We start from the raw sequence: 22,840 nt of genomic DNA on the forward strand, positions 1-22,840 counted from the left end.
CATTCTCTTTGTGCTGAACAGCTTGTTCTTATGTGTGTGTGTGTGTGTGTGTGATCATCATCAGCGACCTACTAACATGATCTGTGTACATGTGATAATTCCAAACTAAAGTCCAATATTTACCCTATAAAAGTTTATCATCAGTAAACGTTAGATATGAGAGAGAGCAGTGCTTCAGCATGCTTCCTCTCTTACATCAGGCTTTTGGAAGTTAGCTGAGCTCAGATAGTACTATCAGCGACATGAAACCCTTGCATGCTGTGCCTGTAAAGTGTGATGTTTTTAAACCACTTAGCTTTTCTCTTCTTACTCAAAGTCCATTTTGCATTTTTATTTAAATGCTAAAAGTTCCTGATAGGGTCTTTAAAAAGGGTTAAAAGTTCCAAAACAAAAAAGACACTATATTCACGGTAACAGGTAAAAAAGGTTCAACCATCTAAAAGAATGGTTCTTTATTTTGAACGAAAATTGGTTCACGTATTTTGTTTATTCATTTTTTTTAGGTTCTTGCCAGTCTACGAACGGTGAGAAGTAACTTTGCTGTTCTGACACATCTGCAAGATCGTGTGGGAAACAAGTAAGAGCACAAACACGATGTGGAGCGGATGACTAATTTGCTCTTTTGTTATTCTACCGACACATCATCTGTTTTGTGTTTCAGGCGGCCGTCAAGCAGCAACCAGCCGCCCATGTGTAATCCATGTCTCACAGGTCAGTGTTAATACCCCTGGGTGATGGGACACTGAGAGGTTCTAGTTCCTCTGTGACTAATGGTGCCTTTCTCATAGAAAATGAAAATGTTGTTGTCTTTTTAAATACATAGAAAAAGAATTAAGTGATTGTTGATTCAGGTAAATCTGAAAGATGCGCTTCTTACAGTTAAACGGATGCAAATATAACAGTGCTGGTAAATGAATGGTGAAGACATTAACAGTCAGGACAGGTGCAGCATGACAGGATCAAGTTTTCTCTTACCAAGATCAACAGCAGACCCATGCAACATGTTAAAGATGTGGATGTTTCCACAGCAGTCCCAGGTGTAAACTGCAACGTGTCTTTGTTTGACCTCTGACCTTTCAGAGGAGCCTTACCAGAAGCTGGCGATGGAGACCCTGGAGGAGCTGGACTGGTGTCTGGACCAGCTGGAGACCCTGCAGACGAGACACTCGGTCAGCGAGATGGCATCCAACAAGGTGAGGTGATTCAACTCAGCTGTGTCCATACCGATCATTAATGCTGTGAAGAAGTGCAGGTGGAAAACAAAAGCCTCTGATCTATGCCCATTTGTTTATGTATTTATGTATTTATTCAACTGAGTATCCAATCTGTGCTGTTTGACTGTCTGTTGGCAGTCTAGCATCCAGTTTTCAAGATATCATTTTTAAATTTTGTGTGATGGTAGATACCGATAACAGCTCCAGCTGAGATGATTTGGTGCAAATTGGGTCACACAAAAATATAAAAATCAATAAAAAACTAAATATTACTCGTTTTTTTCTGAAATACTACATTGACTAAAATCTTTTAACTTTTTCTTTGTACTTTAGTTTGTAGAGAGAGTACACAGACTGGCTGTGACTGGGCTGTAATAAGGTAGATGGAGGGGGAAAAGTCAGTGTGTCCTAGGAGCTTTGCAATCTACTCTCATGCATCAACTACACACGAGATTTTCAGCTTTTTCATTGTAGTGCAAACTTGCTTTCACTGTTCACAAATTACCTTTGTACAGGAAGAAAATTAGATTTGAGGCGTGCGTAAATAACACTACTGTTCATGAATGGTGCCTCTCTCCACTCAGCGCACGTCCTTGCTGGCTCTTCCTGCTGTCTGGCTGCAAACCTCCTCCTTCCCTCACTCAGCCAATCATATCTCTTTCCTCCACTCAGCCCCTTAAGCTAGACTAACGTGATTGGTCGAAGAAGGGGGACCAGCATGCGGGGCAGGGGGGGCAGGGGATTCTCGCAGACTCTCCCTCACTCTAGCTCCTGCTCTCCCTCTTTATGTTTATCATTGACAGCGTGTGACAGTAGTTGAATGAGAGGCTGCAGTCACACCCTGATGGCAGAGCTCTTCTCCTGCCTCCTCTACCTCAGCTATACCCCACCCTATCCCTCCAGCACCACCCCCCCCTTCATCTTCAGGATTGCAGCTAGGAACTGTGGGAACTTTAATTTTTTAAATGGACTTTTTTTTCATGTCCAGACCATCTCTGCTGAGCATGGAGCAGAACTGAGTGGGGAAATTGCAGCCTATTACTAAGCAAGCAAACTTGGATTTTAGCCTCTACTAACATCAACATGCGTGAGCTGACATGCCTGCGTCGGCTCTCTGGGTTTATCTGTACTGGAGACTCAGACAGGTGAGCGATGGGGAGCCCTGCTGGCTTTCCTTGTTGACAATGGGATCTAGTGATCAGCAGTGCAGGCTTTGCAGTGGGATGAATGCTGAGTGAGCCCACCTGTCGGATCTGACTCAGGACAAGATCCACAAAGGGGCTGAACGTGAGTGTGTGTGTGTGTGTGTGTGTGTGTGTGTGTGTGTGTGTGTGTGTGTGTGTGTGTGTGTGTGTGTGTGTGTGTGTTTGTGTGTGTGGCACAGAAATGACAACAAAAAGGGCCAAAATAGCCATGCGTGTTAGAGGAAGCAGTTGTCATGATTGTCAAAAAACAAAACACGAAATCTTAAGAGGAATGATTCATAGGTGTAGAAATGGCTCGCATGTAAACAAGTGTGTGTGTGTGTGTGTGCGCACGCGTGCAGGAAGTACTGAAGCACAAAGGGGGAAGCCGTGATGAGAAGCTCCAGGAGAAATCAAACAGATGATAAACAGTTATGTAGGCTGATGCATGTGTTTGCGTTGGCCTGTATGTGTGCCACAAAATAGCCGTGCAGCCACTGCAGCATCACACTCTCACCCAGATCCCCTCCTTCCTCCCTCAGCCTCCACCTGCCGAGACTGTTACATAATCAGTGTGGAAACTACCGCCCATTACTGCCATTAAATTCAACAGCGAAACACTGAACTCTTTTAATTTATTAAAACTTCATGAAAATTTCACTTGTGTTTTTGTTTTCCTACAAACAGTGCACGTGTTTTTGTTTTTTGTTTTTTGTGCTTAGAGATATTATAGAGATATTGTAGCTTGTTTTGATTTTTGTATATATATATATATGTATATATATATGCATATACGGAGGTATATCAAAGGGTATTCATGGACTGTAGGCTGGGAGCATAATCCTATGAGTGCTGTACTGCTGGGGTTTCCCCACATTTTGTTTCACTCTTAATCGAAGGAAAAACAATGAAACATTTGATTTGGCTGTGAAGTTTTTGGGGCTTTAACAGTGAAAATGAATAAGGAAAATACAGATGTGGGTCGTGCCCATTAAGAACTTGCTAACTTTTCTCTACCAATGCAAACAGCTTACTGGACTGAATTATGGAAGTCTGAAAAAACGATGCGTACTGACAGTTTAACAAATGGAGGCCTCAGTAGCATGTGCAATCGTGGCTCAAGAGTTGGGAGTTTGCCTCGTAATCGGAAGGTTGCCGGTTCGAGCCCCGACTTGGACAGTCTCGGTTGTTGTGTCCTTGGGCAAGACACTTCACCCGTTGCCTACTGGTGGTGGTCAGAGGGCCCGGTGGCGCCAGTGTCCGGCAGCCTCGCCTCTGTCAGTGTGCCCCAGGGCGGCTGTGGCCACAATGTAGCTTGCCATCACCAGTGTGTGAATGTGAATGTGTGAATGGGTGGATGACTGGATATGTAAAGCGCTTTGGGGTCCTTAGGGACTAGTAAAGCGCTATATAAATACAGGCCATTTACCATTTACCATGTGGAAGAACACTGCCACAACAGCCTGGCACTTCCTCCTCATGCTGGTCATCACCTTGGTCACACACTGCTGTTGGATGGCATCCCATTCTTCAACCAGCATTTCTCGCAAATGTGGTTGTGTTGGTCGCACAACCTGCATCTCTCTGCATTGAGATAACAAGCCTTATTTTTCAGTGAGGGAGATGCCGCCCCGCCCCATCACACTACCTCCACCAGAAGGTCCACCAGTCAGCACAGTGTTGTCCATGTCCTCTTAAAGCTTTGATCCTACAATCCAATAGTTGTAGGCAGAATCTGGACTCTTCACTGAACATAATGTACCTCCAAGTGTTCAGGTCCCAGTGCACATGTTGCCAATGCCAGCGTAATGGTGTAGTGTAATCTTCTTGGGACACCCACTTCATGGCCTGTCTCTGACATCCCAGACACCAGCTTGAAGTTGCCTTATGGCACGGGCCCTTTCCAGGTCAGTCAAACGTGGCACTTTTAGAGCAGACAGACACCACCTGACTACTGTAGCAGGGACCTTGCTCACAACTGCTGCTAATCAGGCACCCAATTGTTAGCATCTAGGCTACTGGAAGCTCAAAACAAGAGTCAAGAAGAGTTTTAATATTGTCAGAGAAGATTTGCCACATTTTTCATGGGCACAACTCACATACTGAACTATTCTGCTCGACCCACGAATGCATTTTCTTTACAAATGTGGCATCATTTCAGAGGAAACAGGCTCTCCAACAGTATAAGATTTATTCGCAGAAGCATTGTTGCAACAAAGAAGTAATCGACCAAACCCAGATTTCCTTCATTCATGTGCCAAGTTTAGTTCTTGGCACTTAAAAGAGGTTAAAAAAACAGAACCAAACCCAGTATAATAAAGTAGATACAAAGAGATTCAATCAGACCAATGTAGATACTCTGAGCAGGGTGAGGAACAAACACTTGTAAATTATCTAATAACAAAGAAAAAAATCTACAGTTTGCTTAGTAGTTAATTGAATCTATTGTAACAACGATCAAACCCCAAATTATTCAATATCTAACTCACAAAACTAAGATATATAAAGAACAAAGATAAATGACTCTAGCTATCTGCCCTATGGCGTCACAATACTTGGTTTGTTCCGATCAGCACCTCCTGTATTTAATAGCACCGCATGCTGGAGGAACAGCCCAGAGGCCTCAGCAGCCAAACAGACTTCTAAAAATGAGTCAAACCTATAAAAAATAATGATATGCATACACTACATATAAAACAATTTCAGTAAATGCAAATTAAATGAGTGTGGTGTATGAGATCACAGATTGTGTTTCCTCATTTAGGGTTATGTATATGAGCCATGTGTATCAGGTAACTCAAGGTAGCTCAAGTGTATTGTGTAAAGCGTGGATGCATGGAGGTTACCACCTTCATCACAGCACCTCGTCTTCTTCCCTCTATTTTGTTACACAAATAATGATTTGTTTTTTAGTTATGCGATCTTTCACCTGCCTCTTCACATTTCTCCCACGTTTTTGCAGTTACAAAAATCTAAGCAAATTAGTAATGTGCAATTTAAAAGCTAAAATGTGACATGCATCCATTAGGTTGTCTGTAGTAACATATTAGTCATTTTTTCCGTTGACCTTTCATGCACTGTGGGTTTGTTTGTTTTTGTTTTTGTTTGTCCTTGGAAACCTTTTTGTTTACCGTTTTGTCTCCGTGTTTAGAACATGAAACAAATTTCATTCAAACGTTGGAAAGTGCTTCTGTGTTTGTTTTGTTTGGTCCTTCTGCTTGTTTGCACCCATATTTTGGTAACGTAGTTTGCTACACATTTCCTCTGTTGGTCTAAGAGTCAAATGAAGGGAAGGAGGCATGTTGTATTAGTGTTTATAGTTACAGAAAGGATTTTGAAATAAAATGCCTTGCTACACACATGCACACCCATATGCTTGGTGTGTGTTTGCAGACTAACCATGTGTTGTTTATGGTTTTGTCATGTCTACACAGTTTAAGAGGATGCTGAACCGCGAGCTGACACAGCTATCGGAAACAAGCCGCTCAGGGAATCAGGTGTCAGAGTACATCGCCAACACCTTCCTCGGTAAGTTAGAACTTTGAAATCTTGTGAATGCAACGACTGAAGAAGGATTTTCAAATTGATACCACAGGTGTATCTACTACGAGGCTGAGGGGAAACACTGCCAGTAAACTAATTTGCTTCTTTGCATCTCCTTTTTTTCTTTTTTGCTCTTCAACATATTTGAATGTTAGGAGGTCTTCTTGTATTTTGTTGGAGTGGATAAAAATGTGGTTTGAGGATGAATAGGGACAAAAAAAGAAGACAGAAAGAAGGGAAGGGAAGGAGAGGATGACTTTCCAAAGGAACAGGGAAAGGGAATTTTACTATATAGAAGAAGGGAGTCATTGTGAGGGAGAAAGGATGTGGGGGGGGGGGGGGTTTCTTGTACATGGAAATGAAAAGAGCGTGTTTCTGAAAGAAGGTGAGGACTGTGTTAACAGGACAGATGGAGAAGGTGAGGATTTTTCCTTTTTCTGAAAAAGAAGGAGGCGGGGCTGCAGACAGCATTCCCGGACACATTGTGTGGCGTTGTCACGGCAACAGGGTGCACATTATTCAACGGCGTGCCGTATGAATAGGAGGCTCAGTGTTCAACAGCCCTTCCGGCAGGATGGTCCGGCTGAACGAGGATGGCGCTGTCAGTCGGACGCCGTTTTGATATGAGTGCCTCTTCTTCAAGTCTGGCTGCGTTTGGAAATGAGCACCATGGTTTTGGGTGTGAGGAAGAGAAGGCACTGTGAGAGAGGTGAGAAAGGCCAGACAGCGCCTCGTGTGACGCTGCCACTCAGATCGCTGTGCATCCTTAGGTGCCGTGTGCTCGTATCTGGATTTCGTGCCTCTGTGCTAATGAAACACAATGAATGGAAAATACCGAAGAGGATGTGTGGACGTGAGGTAAAGCTGGCTGTCCGTGATGTCACAATGGTATCATTATTCCCTTGGTTTGTACCCCCCAAAAAATGGATGAGTCGTCTTCAACACAGCCATGTCTGCTGGGGCAGTACCTCTGAGTCAACAAATCATGTTGAGATGATGCTGATACCGTCAAAGGAAACCTTTTGGTGTTTTTGTGTTTTTGCCTCAAGGACTACGCTCTCTAATTTGGGTTGAAAAACAAAATCTTCTGCCTTTGATCTTAATCAAGTGTGCTTTGTCATCAAACTGCTGGGAAACAGATGGTTTTTAACCATCATCGTTACGTTTTTGCTGCTAGTGTTCTTCACCTGCTGCCGTAAAATCTGTTTTCATGGTGTTTTTGTGCAATACTTACATTAATTGTGTTTAGTTGGCCAGATCTCTCAGCAAGCACTGCAAAACCAGCAATGTTGTTGCTCCTTTTAGCCTTGTTTTATTATCTCAGCTACGAACAAATAGATTTCGGGTTTCTGATCAGGTGGTGTGAACTGAGTCTCATTGTCATTATAATGATAATGTGTCATTATACTGCTGATGAAGATGGGTTTACACATGTTTTCCGTATGTTTAAGTTCCTTTGTGCAGGAATTCATGTGTTTAGGAAAATGTCAGGTTGCACAGTGACGGTTTCCTGAATTTTAGCTCTGTGCACCACTACAGTGGGTTTGAAATGAAGAAAATGATGCAACTGACATGCATACTTTAACCATTTAGGATTTGCCACTATTTTTATACAGTCTTTGTAAGTGGAAAACAATATCACAAATATAAATTAATTGCTTAAATTCATGGATATCACCAAAATGTGGATTTCTGCCTTTATGATTATTTACTGCAGGCTTTCTGTTTATTCAGTAGTCTTAGCTTAGTTTAGCTTAGTTTGTAACATACTTTACTTCTACATTGCTTTTACACTGATGAACCCTCAGTATTTTCTCTTGATAACTTGTCTATACAGTAGCCCTGGGAGTGGAGTGTTTTGCATCCTGCTGCACGCTGTGAAAAAGATCTTCTTTACCATGGACAGGATCCTTTGAAAATCCTCTGTAGTCTTTCATGGATGTCCAGGCTTTTCTTTTTTTTTTTTTTCAGGTTTTCCATAAACTGTTGGTTGTTGAGGTGGACTTGTATTATCTATGTTAATAGCAGTTGTAGTAACAGCTACTGTTCACAATGTGTCAACTAAAGTCCTAGTAAGTCTATAAAGTACACCTAGTGGATGTGACTGCAGCAACAATTGAAGAATCACAAGTTCCAGCTGCAGTATTGAGAATTTGCGTGAGCTGTTGCAGTCACACTATCATCTAATACTTACAGAGTTAAGTGTTTCTAGTAGTGCAATGATTACTAAAATATTGACAGTATTAGTAGTAATTGTAGCAGTAGCTAAAAGTATGCAGACACATCATCATATACTTCCCACTGTCTAGGGCAGATCTACAATAGTTCTACAGTGATAGGAGGCCACAGCAAAAGCAAAATCATTGTGATTTTGTGCAATAAACTTGGAATGTCATCATCTCTGAAATGGTTGTTGCAAAAACAGGGACCAGGTCTGCAGCCACTTAGAGTCAGTTCCTGTCTTGAAAGTAACTTTGGGCTGTTAAGGCGGAGCATTGTGATCGAATGGCAATAAGATGGAGTCAGCCTCCTATGGGTTTGCTTAAAATGGGTCAAATTAGAAATTACATCCAATATGTAAAATGTTTGTGGCAATATGATTAACTATGACAAACTGGCAAAAAAATTGCAAGTCAGTTGCAAATCCGTCCACCAATAGTGATGTAGTAGCTGCGCAGTAACACTAGCATTCAGCAGCCAAGCTTTTACTAGGAGTACAACCACTTTGCGATCAATTGAGTTCCCAATTCCAAAGAAGCGCATCACAAATGAGGTACGCTCATCGGTGCATGCTTACTCAGACTGATTGCACCGTGTCGGCTGCATCTGTCTGCATGTTTAAATCCGAACGTACCTTTTTTAAGAACTTTGCCAATCTCTCTGCGAGTGATTGCAGTGAGGAGGTTGTCGTCCTGTTTTTAGGTTCATGAACAGCTGCTAACAGCAGTGTGTCTAAATGACAGTCAGACCCGCATTATGTGGAAACAGGGCTGCTTCATAGAAATGGCTACATTGTGGACAGTTTGGTGAGTCAGTTTAACAGATCTGAGAGAACTTGTGTTTTGCGTTTGTCAGAGTAAAAAGCTTTGCAAAGATAAGAAATCCAGCGTGATTATCTCCCTCTAAATGTAAGGCAGGTAGAACTGAATAATCAAGTGGCTGTGTATTTTAAATTGGTTGAAGACACAAGTGGATGCAGTGAGCACTCTGTCACGGTTTTTCTAACACCTACAGATCTAATGGATCACATCTGGCCATAACATTACGTGTCTGTTCATGTTGCAGAGAAACAACATGACGTGGAAATCCTTTCTCCTCCTCCGAAGGAGAAGGAGAAGAAAAAGAGGCCGATGTCACAGATCAGCGGTGTGAAAAAGGTCACACAAAGCCCGGGTTTGGCGCCTGCCTCCATCCCTCGCTTTGGAGTCAACACACCACACGAGAACCTGCTAGCCAAGGTGGGTTCGCGCATACGCTGCAAAGACAGAAAGACACAAACACACCTACAAATGCGCTGTGTCATTACATGCTCTCTTTTATTTCTGCAGCAATTTGAGGATATCGATCGTTGGGGTATGGATATATTCAAAGTAGCAGAATATTCTGGAAACCGTCCTCTGACAGTGACCATGTACACCATTTTCCAGGTAGAAATCTGTTCGCTCCACCAAAGACCAGAATCGACCCAATTTGTGTCTCATGTTTATCTTGAATGCTCCTCATCAATGTGACAGGAGCGAGACCTTCTGAAAACCTTCGATATCCCAGTTGACACCTTCATCACCTTCATGATGACCTTAGAGGACCACTACCATGCAGACATAGCTTATCACAACAGCATCCACGCAGCTGATGTGGTGCAGTCCACCCACGTCCTCCTCTCCACCCCAGCTTTAGAGGTGAGCAAATAAGGCATTATCTAACCCTACCAGCTCCAGGGCTCTGATCTCTCAGTGGACCGAGCAAAGCTCCACCTACTTTTTCTTCTGAATAAATTAATTTTCTCTTCCTCGTTCACCTCAGGTGGTTTTCACAGACCTGGAGATCATCGCCGCTCTGTTTGCCAGTGCTATCCACGATGTTGACCACCCAGGAGTCACCAACCAGTTCCTCATAAACACCAGTAGGCTTCTGTCTTTCTATTTAAACAGCACACAGCTTGGGGTAAATAAGGACAGTTTAAAAGTTGACTGTTAAGAAACTGTAGCTAAAAGCTTAGGATTAAAGCCGCCTTTCAAAGAGGTATTCCACCAAAATGTCACTAAGGATCAAAAGGTGGCATTTTTGTATCAAATACCAGATATGAACACTATTTTCTAAGTATAGTGAGAAAATAGGGTCAAGAAGATACAGTAGTACATATATCAGATCGGAACGCCATATTCCCCGAGACCTCAGGATGATATATCAAATGGTGGAGGCAGACTGATCTGAGTTAACTCACAGACCCGAAACAAAATGCATACCTCTGTGTCACTATTCCACTTTCTCATACAAATACACGCCACAGGTTTTCTATTGATTTTTATTGATTTCTGTTATTTTTGTTCCTTTAACCCTTTGATGCATGAATTATGACAACCTCAATCAGTATTTTTATTCATCTTTAGACATGAAAAAAAGATTTTTGAACTTCATTTTTTTTTAAAACATGTACTGTTCAAAGAGGTTTTTTTTACATGTCCACTTAGGTGGACAACATCAGAATCAGAATCAGAATACTTTATTGATCCCTGGGGGAAATTATTTTTTGTTACAGTGCTCCATTATAAACCAACATAAACCAACATTAAGACAAGACAGACAATACGCTAACTAAGAATAGTACAATATATACATATATATACATACATAAGTCACTCATAAATAAATAGCTGGAAAAGAAACATGTGTAGTTGTAGCAGTAACCAGTGTGTTAAGTGGATGCGTTGTACAGGGAGATGGCCACAGGCAGGAAAGATTTCCTGTGTCGTTCAGTGGTGCTTTTCGGTAATCTCAGTCTCTCACTGAACGTCCTCCTGTGACTGACCAGCATGTCATGGAGTGGGTGGGAGGTGTTATCCAACATTGTCTTTATCTTGGACAGCATCCGCCTCTCCGACACCACCTTGAGGGAGTCCAGCTCCATCCCCACAACATTACTGGGCTTACGGATTAGTTTATTAAGTCTGTTGGCATCTGCGATCCTCAGCCTGCTCCCCCAGCATGCAACAGCATAGAGGATCGCACTGGCCACAACAGACTCATAGAAAATCCCGAGCATTTTCTGGCAGATGTTGAAGGACCTCAGTCGCCTCAAAAAATAGAGACGACTCTGGCCCTTCATAAGTCATACGTTTTGACTTATGAATTTGGTATGGAGTGACACATCAGTGTCTACTGTAGTGGTTTATGTGCAAGTGTACCATCAACACTGACACAAATACAAGAACACAGCCTTTGACTAGCTGTCCACTGTAGTGACCACTATGCATTAAAGGGTTATTTCCTTTATTTTAATATGTCTATTTTAATCTATATGGATCTCTGTAATCTGCACATTTATTTTAGCAGCTTTGTTCAGTCGTTATCATTAATAATAGTTTAGATGCAGCTCAGAAATGTAAAAACAAGAGTCTGAATTGACGATGTAAATACATTAAAGTTGAAAATTAGCTAAAAAAAAAAGAAAAAAAGACGTACAGATTAAAATCAATAATAATTACAGCCAAAATATTTTAACATGTTTCCTTAACTTTTCCAGTCTTTAAAATACATAGTAATACATAGAAATGATGCCAGGTCAGGTTCTTTATTATATTTGCACACTGTGGCACATGATTTAATTCCCAGTGGGTTGCTGTGAGCTCCGATTTACATCAAGCTAAATAAAGTAGAATTATCTTCAAGGTGTTCTGTTTTTTGTTTTTATGGATTTCTACCTCCGTTTCTCCAGGTTCAGAGCTGGCGCTGATGTATAATGACGCGTCAGTTTTGGAAAACCACCATCTCGCTGTGGGCTTCAAACTGCTGCAGGAGGAAAACTGTGACATCTTCCAGAACCTCAGCAAGAAACAGAGAGACTCTCTCCGCAAGATGGTGATTGACATGGTGAGAGCGCTGCCCTTTTTATGCGATTTATATTATAACATTAGTTATACTGTCCCTTTGAAATGTGATCGTTTCAGTTCAGTTTTTTGTTTGTCTTGTGAATGCTTGCTGACACACTGAAAAGTCTTGTTGGTAATATATTTTTCCTGAGAACAAAATTGCAGCTTCCTTTTTTTCGCATCTACAACTGGACGGAACAAAGAAAACCAGAAGGTTGTGAGCTGAACTCAGAAACATAATTTTTGCTGTCGCACATCACATTGACATAATGCAATCCGTAGCCGCTCACCCTAACCCCCACAAACATAGTAACATTCAAATTTCTGGTCCCCACAAAGATATGTAAACATGGTACACACACACACACACACACACACAGAGATCAGGTGTTGCTCAGGACTGCTGCAGTGAATCTGATAGATGATAAAACAGCCTGTGTGCATTTGCTTTGTCAGCATTACATTTTGTAACCCAGGCACTGTAAGACAACACTTCACTTCCTGCATCTATCCTTCCTTTTCCTTGTAATCACAAGGAAGTCATCTTTAGGTTGAGCATGAGACCTTTACAATTGTAATGCATTGTGTGTATTTGTGTGGTTGCTGTCCTCTGTAGGTGCTGGCCACAGATATGTCCAAACACATGAACTTTTTGGCAGACATGAAGACAATGGTGGAGACCAAGAAAGTCACAAGTTTGGGAGTCCTTCTACTAGACAATTACTCTGACCGTATCCAGGTTAGAGCAACTCCTGCTGGCATAACACTTTAATAGTATATGTTTAAAAATAATTATTATACGTTGTATTTTTTCAATTATATACATGTGCAAACCATTTGTCCATTCAGTGCAATGAGCAGAAGAGAGTTGTTTCTGTACATTTCACCATTAGGTCTTTAATAAAAAGGATTTTGGTACTAAAATTGCTCAATGTGACAGATGAAAACTATGCAGTGGCTCGAAGACACTGGTGTCAGCGTGTTTCCATTTTGACCTGTGCACAGCTGTACAGCGTGCACTTAAACCAGGCAGTCTGTGTGAAGGTGCTGCCATCTACTGGACAGATTAGTCATAACATCTGTACAGTTTTGCTGAGTATTGAGGTTCTGATGGAAGTAAAAGGTTTTGATCATAGTAATAAAGAATAAAGTTGGGTATTTAACCTCTCAGTACAATGAAAATCTGTATTGTTTTGTTCTGTGTTCATCTTGTTTCTAAGTAATAAATTGTGTAATTTCTTTAAAAAAAAAAAAAAAAAGAGGTAATAAATACCCCACCTCCTTGACAGCACTTACAAAATGCAGTTTGTTTGAATAAACAGTAGTTTTTACTGTCAGCAGTGACTGCTGCTCTGAATGGACAGATTTAACACCCCCAAAAAAAAAATGACAGTAACATTAACTAACTTTCTTAGCTTTATGAGTGACTGTTGCCAAAGCTCAAAATGTTTTTCAAACTGAATTTTTTTCTGGATTATTTTTACAGTTGAGATTGCATTGCATCTCTAACATTGCCCAGCATGACACGCCACATCTGACTGCGTTTTTCTCTTCCAGGTTCTGCAGAACATGGTCCATTGTGCAGATTTGAGCAATCCAACCAAACCGCTGGAGCTTTACCGCCAGTGGACGGACCGCATCATGAAGGAGCGTTTCACCCAGGGAGACAGGGAGCGGGATAGAGGCATGGAGATCAGCCCCATGTGTGACAAACACAACGCCTCCATAGAAAAGAGTCAGGTGCTGACAGATGGCAAAGTTAACAGATGTTTTAGTCTCATAATAACCTGTCTACATAATGCTTCCATACATAATTGCAATACAATAAGCAATGAGCTAATATATACGCCTTCATAGGTTGAATCTAAAAGTACAGTGCTGTGCATATCTTTAGCCACCCCTCATTTCCTTGTGTTATGTTTCCAAGGAGGCAAACTTTATTATAATACTTTTAAAGTGCTCTTGAGCAAAAGTTCTCCAGGATTTCTGAAAGTCTTTCAAAATTTTTCTTTAGACATTTGGATGCTTTTTCACTCACTTTCAGTTCAGGCCCTGAACCTGACCTTTTCAAATGGATGTGCTGTGCAATGCATCTGGCTCTAGAGCTGATGCAGTGGAAGAGTGGCTGTCAAGAAGCCATTCTTAAGGAAGGGAAACACAGAGAACAGCTGAGGTATGCCAAACTACATAAGAACAGGACTGAAAATGAGAGAAAGTGCCACAGTGAATATCTGTAAAACACAATGGAGGCTCTTGTCAGCATTGATGGAATTATGACCACAGAAAAGTAAAGTTAGATTTTGATCCATCATGCAGCACCATCTGGAAAGTGTCTAAATGGCACCGGTTTTCTTTTTGAGCATGACAAAGATCCCAAACACACTGCCAATGCAGTAAAAGCACACCTGGATAAAAAAAACACATAATCGAACACTATCAGTCATGGATTAGCCTCCAACATTACTGAAACAGCAAGCAATCCTCACTGATTGTTCTGCTGTTTCTGCCTCATATACTTCATTTCTATGTATATTTATATTTCTATAAATTGCTGCACATATTTCCCATTTTTCTGGGAAAAATATTTAAAAAATGAGGAGTGGCTCAAGACTTTTGCACAGTTTGTTATTTTTCCTACGTGTCCTGAAACCACCTCTCCAGTATTTACTCTGCAAATGTGATCCTGTTTGTCCTTTATGTATCGTACTCCTGTCACGTTTGCTGTTGTAATATTGTTAACATTACTATCATAACCAGGTGAGCTTCATTGACTTCATTGTGCACCCGCTGTGGGAGACCTGGGCCGACTTAGTGCACCCCGACGCTCAGGACATCCTGGACACGCTGGAGGACAACAGGGAGTGGTACCAGAGCATGATCCCCCGCAGCCCCTCGCCTTCCACCCCAGAAGAGCACCAGGCTGAGGTGGGACCAGCAGCTTTGGGAGCAGGCGCACCCATTCCTTCTGGAGGAGGAGGAGGGGACAAGTTCCAGTTTGAATTAACTCTGGAGGAAGAGGAGGAAGAAGAGGAGGAGGCAGATTCTGACCTTGAGAGCCCCATAGAGAATGAGTCTCAGTCTGCTGCGGAGAGGCACCGAGACTCCTCCCCATCTCTTTCCCCAGACCCCCGCAGCAGCAGCAGCAGCGGCAGGTACCGTCCCCCTTCGCCTCACCCATCTCGGACCTTGAACCTGGCTGCCATGTCGGTGCGGAGCCCCAGCCCTCAAAGAGCGCCAGTCTCCCCAGGGCGGGAAGGTGCTGACACGGACAGAGAACTGAGCCAGGAGGGCGACGGAGTGGCCTGCCTGCGTTTGGGCACATAATGACCAGCACAACCTGCCCTGCCTGAGAGACACGGGTGCTGGATGTATGTCGATGGAGGCAGGGCAAGCCTTTACCAATAATGTCTGTAAAATCACCACAGTCCCTTTACACTGGAGACACCCACTCTGGAGAACAGAGGAATGTTCCCCCTCTGTTTTAGGTTTCGTTTTTCAGCAGGGAGAATAGTTTTTGCCTATCTTTGGGTGCCTGATAGGCCATCCTGGTTTGTTATAGCTTCAGTTTGGAGAGTCCCAGACAGAAACAAAGAAAACGAAACTGCTGCGTTTATTCTGGGAAGAAGAACGAAGCTGAGGCCTGTTCTCTAACAAGAGGTAACAAGGTAAAGGAAATGTCTTCCTTCAAAATAACTGTGACATTTGAACGCGAGCAGCGAATGAGGACCGCAGTGGTGTGACAGGGTCTTGGAAATTATTTTGCACCATAATTTCAGTTTAAGGTATAAAATTATTGAGTCCTCGTTGGATTAAGTGAGTCTGATTTCTTTAAGAATGATGTGAGAGATGAATCATTTTACCAAATACGGGATGTAAATGAGAAAAATCGGTGGACCTTAACCTCAGGGTATGAAGAGAAACATAAATCTAATGTAGCACAGATGTACTGGGTACCCCCTAACCTGACCACCACCCCAAACAGTCTTTCCAGTTTGATTTACCTCCAAGCTGGACAAATGAGACTTTAACCCATGGTGTGTCTCTACATTTAATCAAAACCCTTTAATATACAATTTGGCAACTTACATACTTAAACCAGCTTGTAGCACCACAGAAACTGAACACTGAAGAAGACTTTACCCCAGTCTCACCTGTTGATACTATAAGACACCACCTGTATAATTAGTTTAAGCTTTATTTTATTTTGTACCTGTAGTGACTTTTAATGATGTCATTGTTCTGTTTTGATTTTCAACCTGTTCCTTGTTGTACATTAGCTGATCTCGTCTGTGGTTAAGTGCTTAAAAAGCATTTGTTTTGTTCGGTTTTTTAAATCAGGGTGCCTCCAGTCCGCAGTAGCACTTTACTGTCTCGGCCATTTCAGCTCTTCTGTTCAGTCACAAAAAAAGGGCTTCACCCACTGTAGGCCTGCTGATCACAAAAACACAGTACAAAGCATTTGACTAAAGGTACCAGAAGGCAGGGCGGGAAACTAACCAGCTTTCACAAACTAGCGTCTCAACAAAGGATTTGATGGCGTGCAACAATAATAAAGTTCCTATTCATCTACCGGTCAGATAATATTGGAATTCTAGGACTGCATCTGTTTGTTTTGAGACAGTCCAAAGGTGTGCAAACTCCAACAACTGTAGGTGAAATATAAAACTCAGCCTCCCACCTCAGACCCAAACTGAATCCGATTCTGAATATTTGTTCTTATAAAAGAATAATGCTGGCAAAAACCTTCTTTTTTAAATAATCAGCAAACAATGAACCACTGCTATAACAAAGTATTGTGTGGCATCTGTTCTATAGATGTTCCATAGATGCACATGCTCCCTAATTATAATTTAGTCCGTTTTCATTCAATCTTATTTCTACCATCCTGATGAAAATGTGTCCAACAAAGAAACTGTTGATTTTTTAAAGGCTCCCACATGTTTGTTGGGAAACACTATTCATGCAGTCACATTATTTCTGTCTGTACTGCTACAATTAAAATCAGCAGCTCCAGCTACTACTGTTTTGAAGCTCTGTGAACTTCTATGCTCATTCAAATGTTTTTTGTTTTGTTTTTAAAACCAACATTTGTGTAGTTGTTTTTGTGGTTATATTTTATTAAAGTGCTTATAAGAGATTAGAGAGATTATTGAGGAGATCTGTGCTTATGTCCAGGGAAATTTAAGATTTACTGCTTGTTTCTTGTAAAAGTAACAAGTAATCTACTATATTACTTCTGTAACACGTGTATTCATCATGTCTTTCAGATCAGATAGAATTCCCAAAACTCTGCGAGCATCCTGTTAACTTCCCTCCAAGGAAGCCACTTGGATGTTTGACAAACTATCAGTGTGTGCATTTATAATGGCTGATAGATGGAAATTTAAAAGCTTCAGCCATGCTATAAGTCTAGATGTTGAGGGCACCTGAGCCATCAACCATCTGATCTGAACAGAGCGGGGAAGACAAACCAGCAGCATAGTTCATCACAGGCTTTGACACCTGTTTGATTAAATCATACTTGAGCTCAGAGCACTTTATAAAAGAGGCCCATGCTGTTGATTTTGTTTTTGTAGGTATTTTAGAAAATGTAAAAAATGCCAGCCTTATCCTTTAATGGTAAAATGTTGTTTCGACACACAAACCTTCAAACCTCAGTCAACAGTAAAACATGTTTACACATCTGAACTAAAGATGCTGCTTCTAAATTGTTTTATTTTCCATAAAAAACCCAACGAGGATCTTTGAATTCTAAAATCCCAGCGGTGTGTTTTCCTACCCTGCCGACAGATACCGATGTAGAGATCAGAGAGAGCTCAGGTGGCAGAAACAAGTCACCTGTAGTTCATCCTAAACAGACTGTGCTCCATCAGCTCTTATTTGGTAGATAGTGCTCGACTGGGATAAATGTGTGCCACAAGTGTTGACAACACACAAACACCTGCCAGCCTACAATGCTGTACATTTTTACACTAGAGATTTTAACCTGATGATTGTATCAAAGTCATTAACTTTATAGTGTTAGTTTTTACAAATGATACATGTTAACAGTATTTAAGGCAAACAATTCAATAGATTTTGTGCAGCTTTGGATCCGTCTGTTCAGTTCTTTCCTAATCAGATAGCTGAGACTCGAGGATGTGTGTATTTTCATGTGTTTCATGACTTTGTCTTTCTGTACCAAGTACACATTCAGCCTAGAACAGTGTTTGTCGCCGTCACTGAGGTAGAAAGACCGGGAAGTAAGCAAGCACTACGCAACATACGATGCACTTCCCAGTCAGGCAGTAGTAGAAAACACTAGTCCAACAGTATTTCATTATTTCAGCTAGTAAGCTTTATTGATCAGCCTTACGTGGTTTATAAACGTTTTGAGCCTTGTGCTAAAGGACCACTGTGATGATTTCGAAATGCTGATCCTCAGACTGTTGTTCCATTCACTTTTCCGTGGAGAAAGAGGAAAGTGGGAAAACTGTTGCCAGACTTACATTTTTTTGAGAACGTTTACAAAGTGCCCAAAAGAAGATTTTTTTCAAAGGCTCCAGATTTAAAGACAGTTTAGAGGTCTAATAAAATAATTGTGAGTAGATATGTCATATTAAAAGTGTCTCCTATTAAACCGTTCACATTGCAATCAGAGCAGTTCAGTTTTTACAGTAATTTTTACTCATTAGCATATTTAGATATCAGTATCCAGCTGACCACAGATGCCTTCGTATGACAAAAGTGTCTGCATTTGGCTAGTTTTATAATTATCTAGAGTGTAACAGGCTGAATGTAAGCCAGTGAACCTCAAAGCCTTTGAGCATCACCCGGAAGAGTAAACATTTTCAAAACACTGCATTTAAACGTCTGTTTTTTTTGTTACATCATCAAAAAACATGTATCGTGTCAAAAGTTGGTTTATCAGTCATTCGTCAAGATCCTTTGGTTTTGATCCAGTCAAACAGCTTTCTATGAGGAGAAAACCTATTTTAGTTACATTTTTGCATAGTGTAGCAATGTTCACATGGCTACATTATCAAAGAGCACAAACAAAGAGCAAAAACAATGGTTTTACCCCCAAAAGAAGTTTATTATATTTGTACTACATTTAATTAAGGAATAATCGTCCAAAAATGTAAAAATACATTCAAAAATTTGGCTTCTGAGATCAAACTGATTTTTCTCAGATGTGGCACAACAAATAATGTGTTTCCAGTTAGTCATCATTTTCTCTTATTGTAACACAAAAACGAACAAATTAAAAGCTCATATTTTTATCCTGTGTGATAGTTTTAGTAGATATACAGCAACAGTTTTCTGACAGCAGGTGTAATTTGCTCAGCACTGAACAGTCTGAGGAGTTACAGCAGGTTAAACTCAGCACCGTGGCTCTTTGCAGGAAGACGTCAGTGCCATACAGCGCCATCTGTGTCGGTGAGCGGGAGCGTTCCCGCTTCTACACAGAGACAGTGTTGCACTGACACCGCCTCCACCCACGTCCATGCAGTCTTGTTCTTTCAGCCTCTGTGTCGTGCAAACTTCTATAGAGATATTTATTCTTCAGATGTGTCTGTCGATACAAAGTACTGTAACGTAGGATGTCTGATTTTATGTTCTGGAGCCTAAAAATCAAGTATACTTCACAAGTATGTATCCACCTGCCACTCCGATGTTTTTGTCAGAGAAATTAAATCTATTTTTGTTTCGCATTTTAAGCCAAAAGAGTCTCGGGAGTTCAGGGTGTTTTAAGTGGAAAATGCCAATAAATTATATGGAAATTTTTATCCTGTGTTTGGCTGCATTTGTTATTATAAACCATATTTGAATTAAAAGACAACTTAGTTATCTGCTCTGTTACACAAGAAAGTTATAATACTCTATATGCTTACGTTTTCATAGTATTAACGACAACACTGAAACAAACTAAACATTAGTATGGCTAATTTAACGTGTCACATTTGGCTGTTTGCCTGTAGCACTGACATATAACTTTATTTTTCATGTTCAGCAGAAGCTTCTGTCGAGCCGGACCGGAGCTCCAGCGCAGGCTGGAGGTTTCACCCCCTGTAGAAGCAGAAACATGCACAAAAAGTCAGACGCTAGAGTTGTGTTTGAATCAAAGCACTTCATTCACAAATACATCTACTCACCTTGTAGAGATGACAAACCAGTTGGAAAAGGGACGACATTGCTTTGTCTTCATTCTCTTCTGTGTATTCCTGTAATAAGGACAGCACTTAGTCCCAGCATTTCCTTCTGTAAACCCCACCAAAGGTATTAAATTCACTTGGAATATTTGATTATCTAAGTTTTCCTTTTTAAACTTTAAAATTCATAATTTGGGTTCAAACTTACAACTCTGTCCACAGTAATAATTTCAGCCTTGTCATATCAGTTATGAGTTTAAGCAGCTGATAGGGACTACATGATTTTTATACTTTTAAAAGAAAAAAAATTAAGATCTTTTCACTTCAGCTCTTACAGATTTGGTGTATTCTGAACAACTGTAGAAACTAGAAGTGCAGAAAGATGCACAAGCCTTGTCTGAAAACATGAGTTAGTTCATATTCTCTGCAGCTCAGAATTAATTTCAAATTCTAGCTTTTTAAAATGAGAAGCAGATAGACCTCTCAGTATGTTAAACAAATCTCAGCTTGCGTTTTACCCCATTGAAGGTGATCCAGGGCACATGTGTGTGTGCAGGGTTCAGGGCTCTGGTCATAAGAGCGTTGGCACGCATCAGCTGGTATCCCAGATCTCCTTTGACACACGAGTCAACTCTGGACCAGGGCACAGAGGGAGCATACAGCCGGAGACACTGAGAAAAGAAAAAGAAAAACAGAAAAAGCAGAAGGGCAATGACATAGCGAATGTGATGTCCCCTATCGGTCCGTTCAGAATTTGAGCCGAGCATTTGTGATTGCCATTTCTGCTTTTTGATGTCAGGAGCTGTTACAATCCTCAGTTACAGAGTAGGCCGTCCTTTTCTCCTTTCATTTGTTGTTTTTATTTAATCAGCATCAGAGTAAACATCACACTGTATACAATTAGACTTGAAACCAGGGATTGAGACCATAAACTCATCAAGAAACAAGTTTTCCCGAGGACGTGAATCAGGTTAGCAGGGGGTTATTTTCTTGATGGCCTGTGCTGGCTCCTCAGGACCATGAGCTCAGCTATCACAGTAACAGTTGTGATCACTGGAAATGAAAACGACCCTTATATCAAATAAACATTTTTTTCTGAAGTTACTCACAGACTGTGCAGCGCTCAGAACATCTGCAGATGACTCCATGCAGTAGATGATGTGAAATGCAAGAGAGTGTTCGGTTAAATGGAGGATGCAGGCCTGAGGAAGAGATCAATCAGTCTAGAAGACCCAGCAGAAAAAAAAAACAAAACAAAAAACACATGCAAAGTTTAAGCTGTTCAAACCTCGATCATGTTTCCTCTGCATTCAGGCTCTCCGTGCTGACAGGTGAAGGGAGAGTTTGCTGAGCGACGCTCCTACAAGAGAAACAAAGCCTAGGTTTATTCAGGTGAAACATTTGTTTTTGTATGCTGCATGCATCAACAGAGGAAGGACTGATGGACCTTAGCATTCCCATAGGGCACCAGTGTGACAGCCATGATGTCCTGCAGCATTGTCCAGGTAGGGAAAAGCTGCTGAGTGATAAATTCTCTGCAGTCTGGACACAGACTCTCATAGTACAGTGTGACAGATACTCCAGGGACAGCCTGGTTTGGCCTGGTAGCATTAACCTCCATACACTGTTTCTCCACCTACAAAACAGAGTTGATGTCATCCCATTTCAGTAAGAAGACAAATAAAAAGTGTTTTTCATAACTTACATGATTTACATTTACAGAAAACACTTTTCTGAAGCTCATCAAACACGCTCACATACAAGTTCAGTGCTGAAGAACATTTCCATGACATGCACAAGGATTAATTTTTAAAAAGTAACAAATGTGACTTGAACCATTTTGCAAAGTTTAAAACACAATCATTGGAAAACTGAAAAGAATAGCTCTTCGGAGCATTTTCTACATTATTGAAATAAAGAGGAAGGACAGATTAAAATTAATAAAAGACACAAAGCTCAAAATGGTCTAAGGAAGCGACACTGCACATTCATCTCCTCCTCCAGACTCTGTTTTCTCTAAACTGATTAGGTGTTTGCATGATTTGACCTCAAGCTGCTCTGTCAGTCACATGAACAACCTCTGGTGTTGAATTTCTGAGGCATGACTCTTATTAATGTCCAGACCAAGGAAACTTTCAACTCCACAAAAACTGTCCTCTATACGACAGTGATGAATGATACCATTTGGGTGCACAATAGCAATATTAAACTTTTCCTCTTGTTTTCCTGCTAGTCCTTTGCTTTAAAGTGTTTACATTAAGAAGACGCTTTCATACTGAGAGGACCATTTTACATTCTACTGAGTAAAAGCACACGAATAACGTATAAAAATGGAATAAACTTCTTAAATCTCGTTCAGCTGTGCTTACTTGTGCCTAGCCTATACTAAACAAAATTACTAGTAGGAGCATAGATGACCCCCAGTGTGGTCAGACTTACCCTGCACTCTATCGCTATTTCCAGGGACCTACACCACTGGGAGGGAGGGTAGCGACAGGCCGGTTTGGGATGACACATCCCGAAACCGCTCCGTTCAGTATAGACGAGCAAAAGCACAGCCAGGATTCCCGAGAGCTTCATGTTGGCATCTGCAAAGGAATCCACACAAATCTGAGAAAGTAGGACGGAGAATATCGAAGATGCTCCTCACTGGAACCGCCCAATCAGCTGATTGACTA

At 41.2% G+C, this 22,840-nt stretch overlaps 2 protein-coding genes across 14 annotated transcripts in view; one reads left to right on the top strand and one right to left on the bottom strand.

Annotated features, from left to right (window-relative positions):
• LOC147313519 (3',5'-cyclic-AMP phosphodiesterase 4C-like) overlaps window positions 1–19,799 on the top strand; it is a 94,135-nt gene extending 74,336 nt beyond the window's left edge. For 10 of the 13 annotated variants that reach the window (XM_086263128.1, XM_086263129.1, XM_086263131.1 and 7 more), the window contains 11 exons: window positions 504–577; window positions 662–711; window positions 1,081–1,193; window positions 5,833–5,926; window positions 9,227–9,588; window positions 9,676–9,840; window positions 9,965–10,064; window positions 11,877–12,031; window positions 12,647–12,769; window positions 13,588–13,770; window positions 14,788–19,799. In XM_086263128.1, the coding sequence (XP_086119254.1) occupies window positions 504–577; window positions 662–711; window positions 1,081–1,193; window positions 5,833–5,926; window positions 9,227–9,588; window positions 9,676–9,840; window positions 9,965–10,064; window positions 11,877–12,031; window positions 12,647–12,769; window positions 13,588–13,770; window positions 14,788–15,354 (1,986 nt within the window). In that variant the 3' untranslated portion in view covers window positions 15,355–19,799. The remainder of the gene's footprint in view (window positions 1–503; window positions 578–661; window positions 712–1,080; window positions 1,194–5,832; window positions 5,927–9,226; window positions 9,589–9,675; window positions 9,841–9,964; window positions 10,065–11,876; window positions 12,032–12,646; window positions 12,770–13,587; window positions 13,771–14,787) is intronic. The other 3 variants (XM_086263140.1, XM_086263132.1, XM_086263134.1) reach the window with 1 other exon arrangement.
• LOC147313520 (gamma-interferon-inducible lysosomal thiol reductase-like) lies at window positions 19,085–22,840 on the bottom strand. Its single transcript, XM_086263148.1, has 7 exons — window positions 22,602–22,840; window positions 21,610–21,798; window positions 21,451–21,522; window positions 21,272–21,364; window positions 20,681–20,833; window positions 20,166–20,234; window positions 19,085–20,079 (listed from the first exon to the last, which is right to left on the bottom strand). Exons 1-7 carry the CDS (start codon window positions 22,740–22,742, stop codon window positions 20,020–20,022), a joined length of 777 nt encoding a protein of 258 aa, XP_086119274.1. The 5' UTR covers window positions 22,743–22,840; the 3' UTR covers window positions 19,085–20,019.

The sequence above is a fragment of the Aulonocara sp. 'chitande type north' Nkhata Bay genome, linkage group LG15, assembly GCF_057382095.1.
Source record: "Aulonocara sp. 'chitande type north' Nkhata Bay isolate Kocher_YH1m ecotype deep benthic linkage group LG15, A_spYH_male_GT1.1, whole genome shotgun sequence".
In the NCBI taxonomy this organism is placed as follows: domain Eukaryota; kingdom Metazoa; phylum Chordata; class Actinopteri; order Cichliformes; family Cichlidae; genus Aulonocara; species Aulonocara sp. 'chitande type north' Nkhata Bay.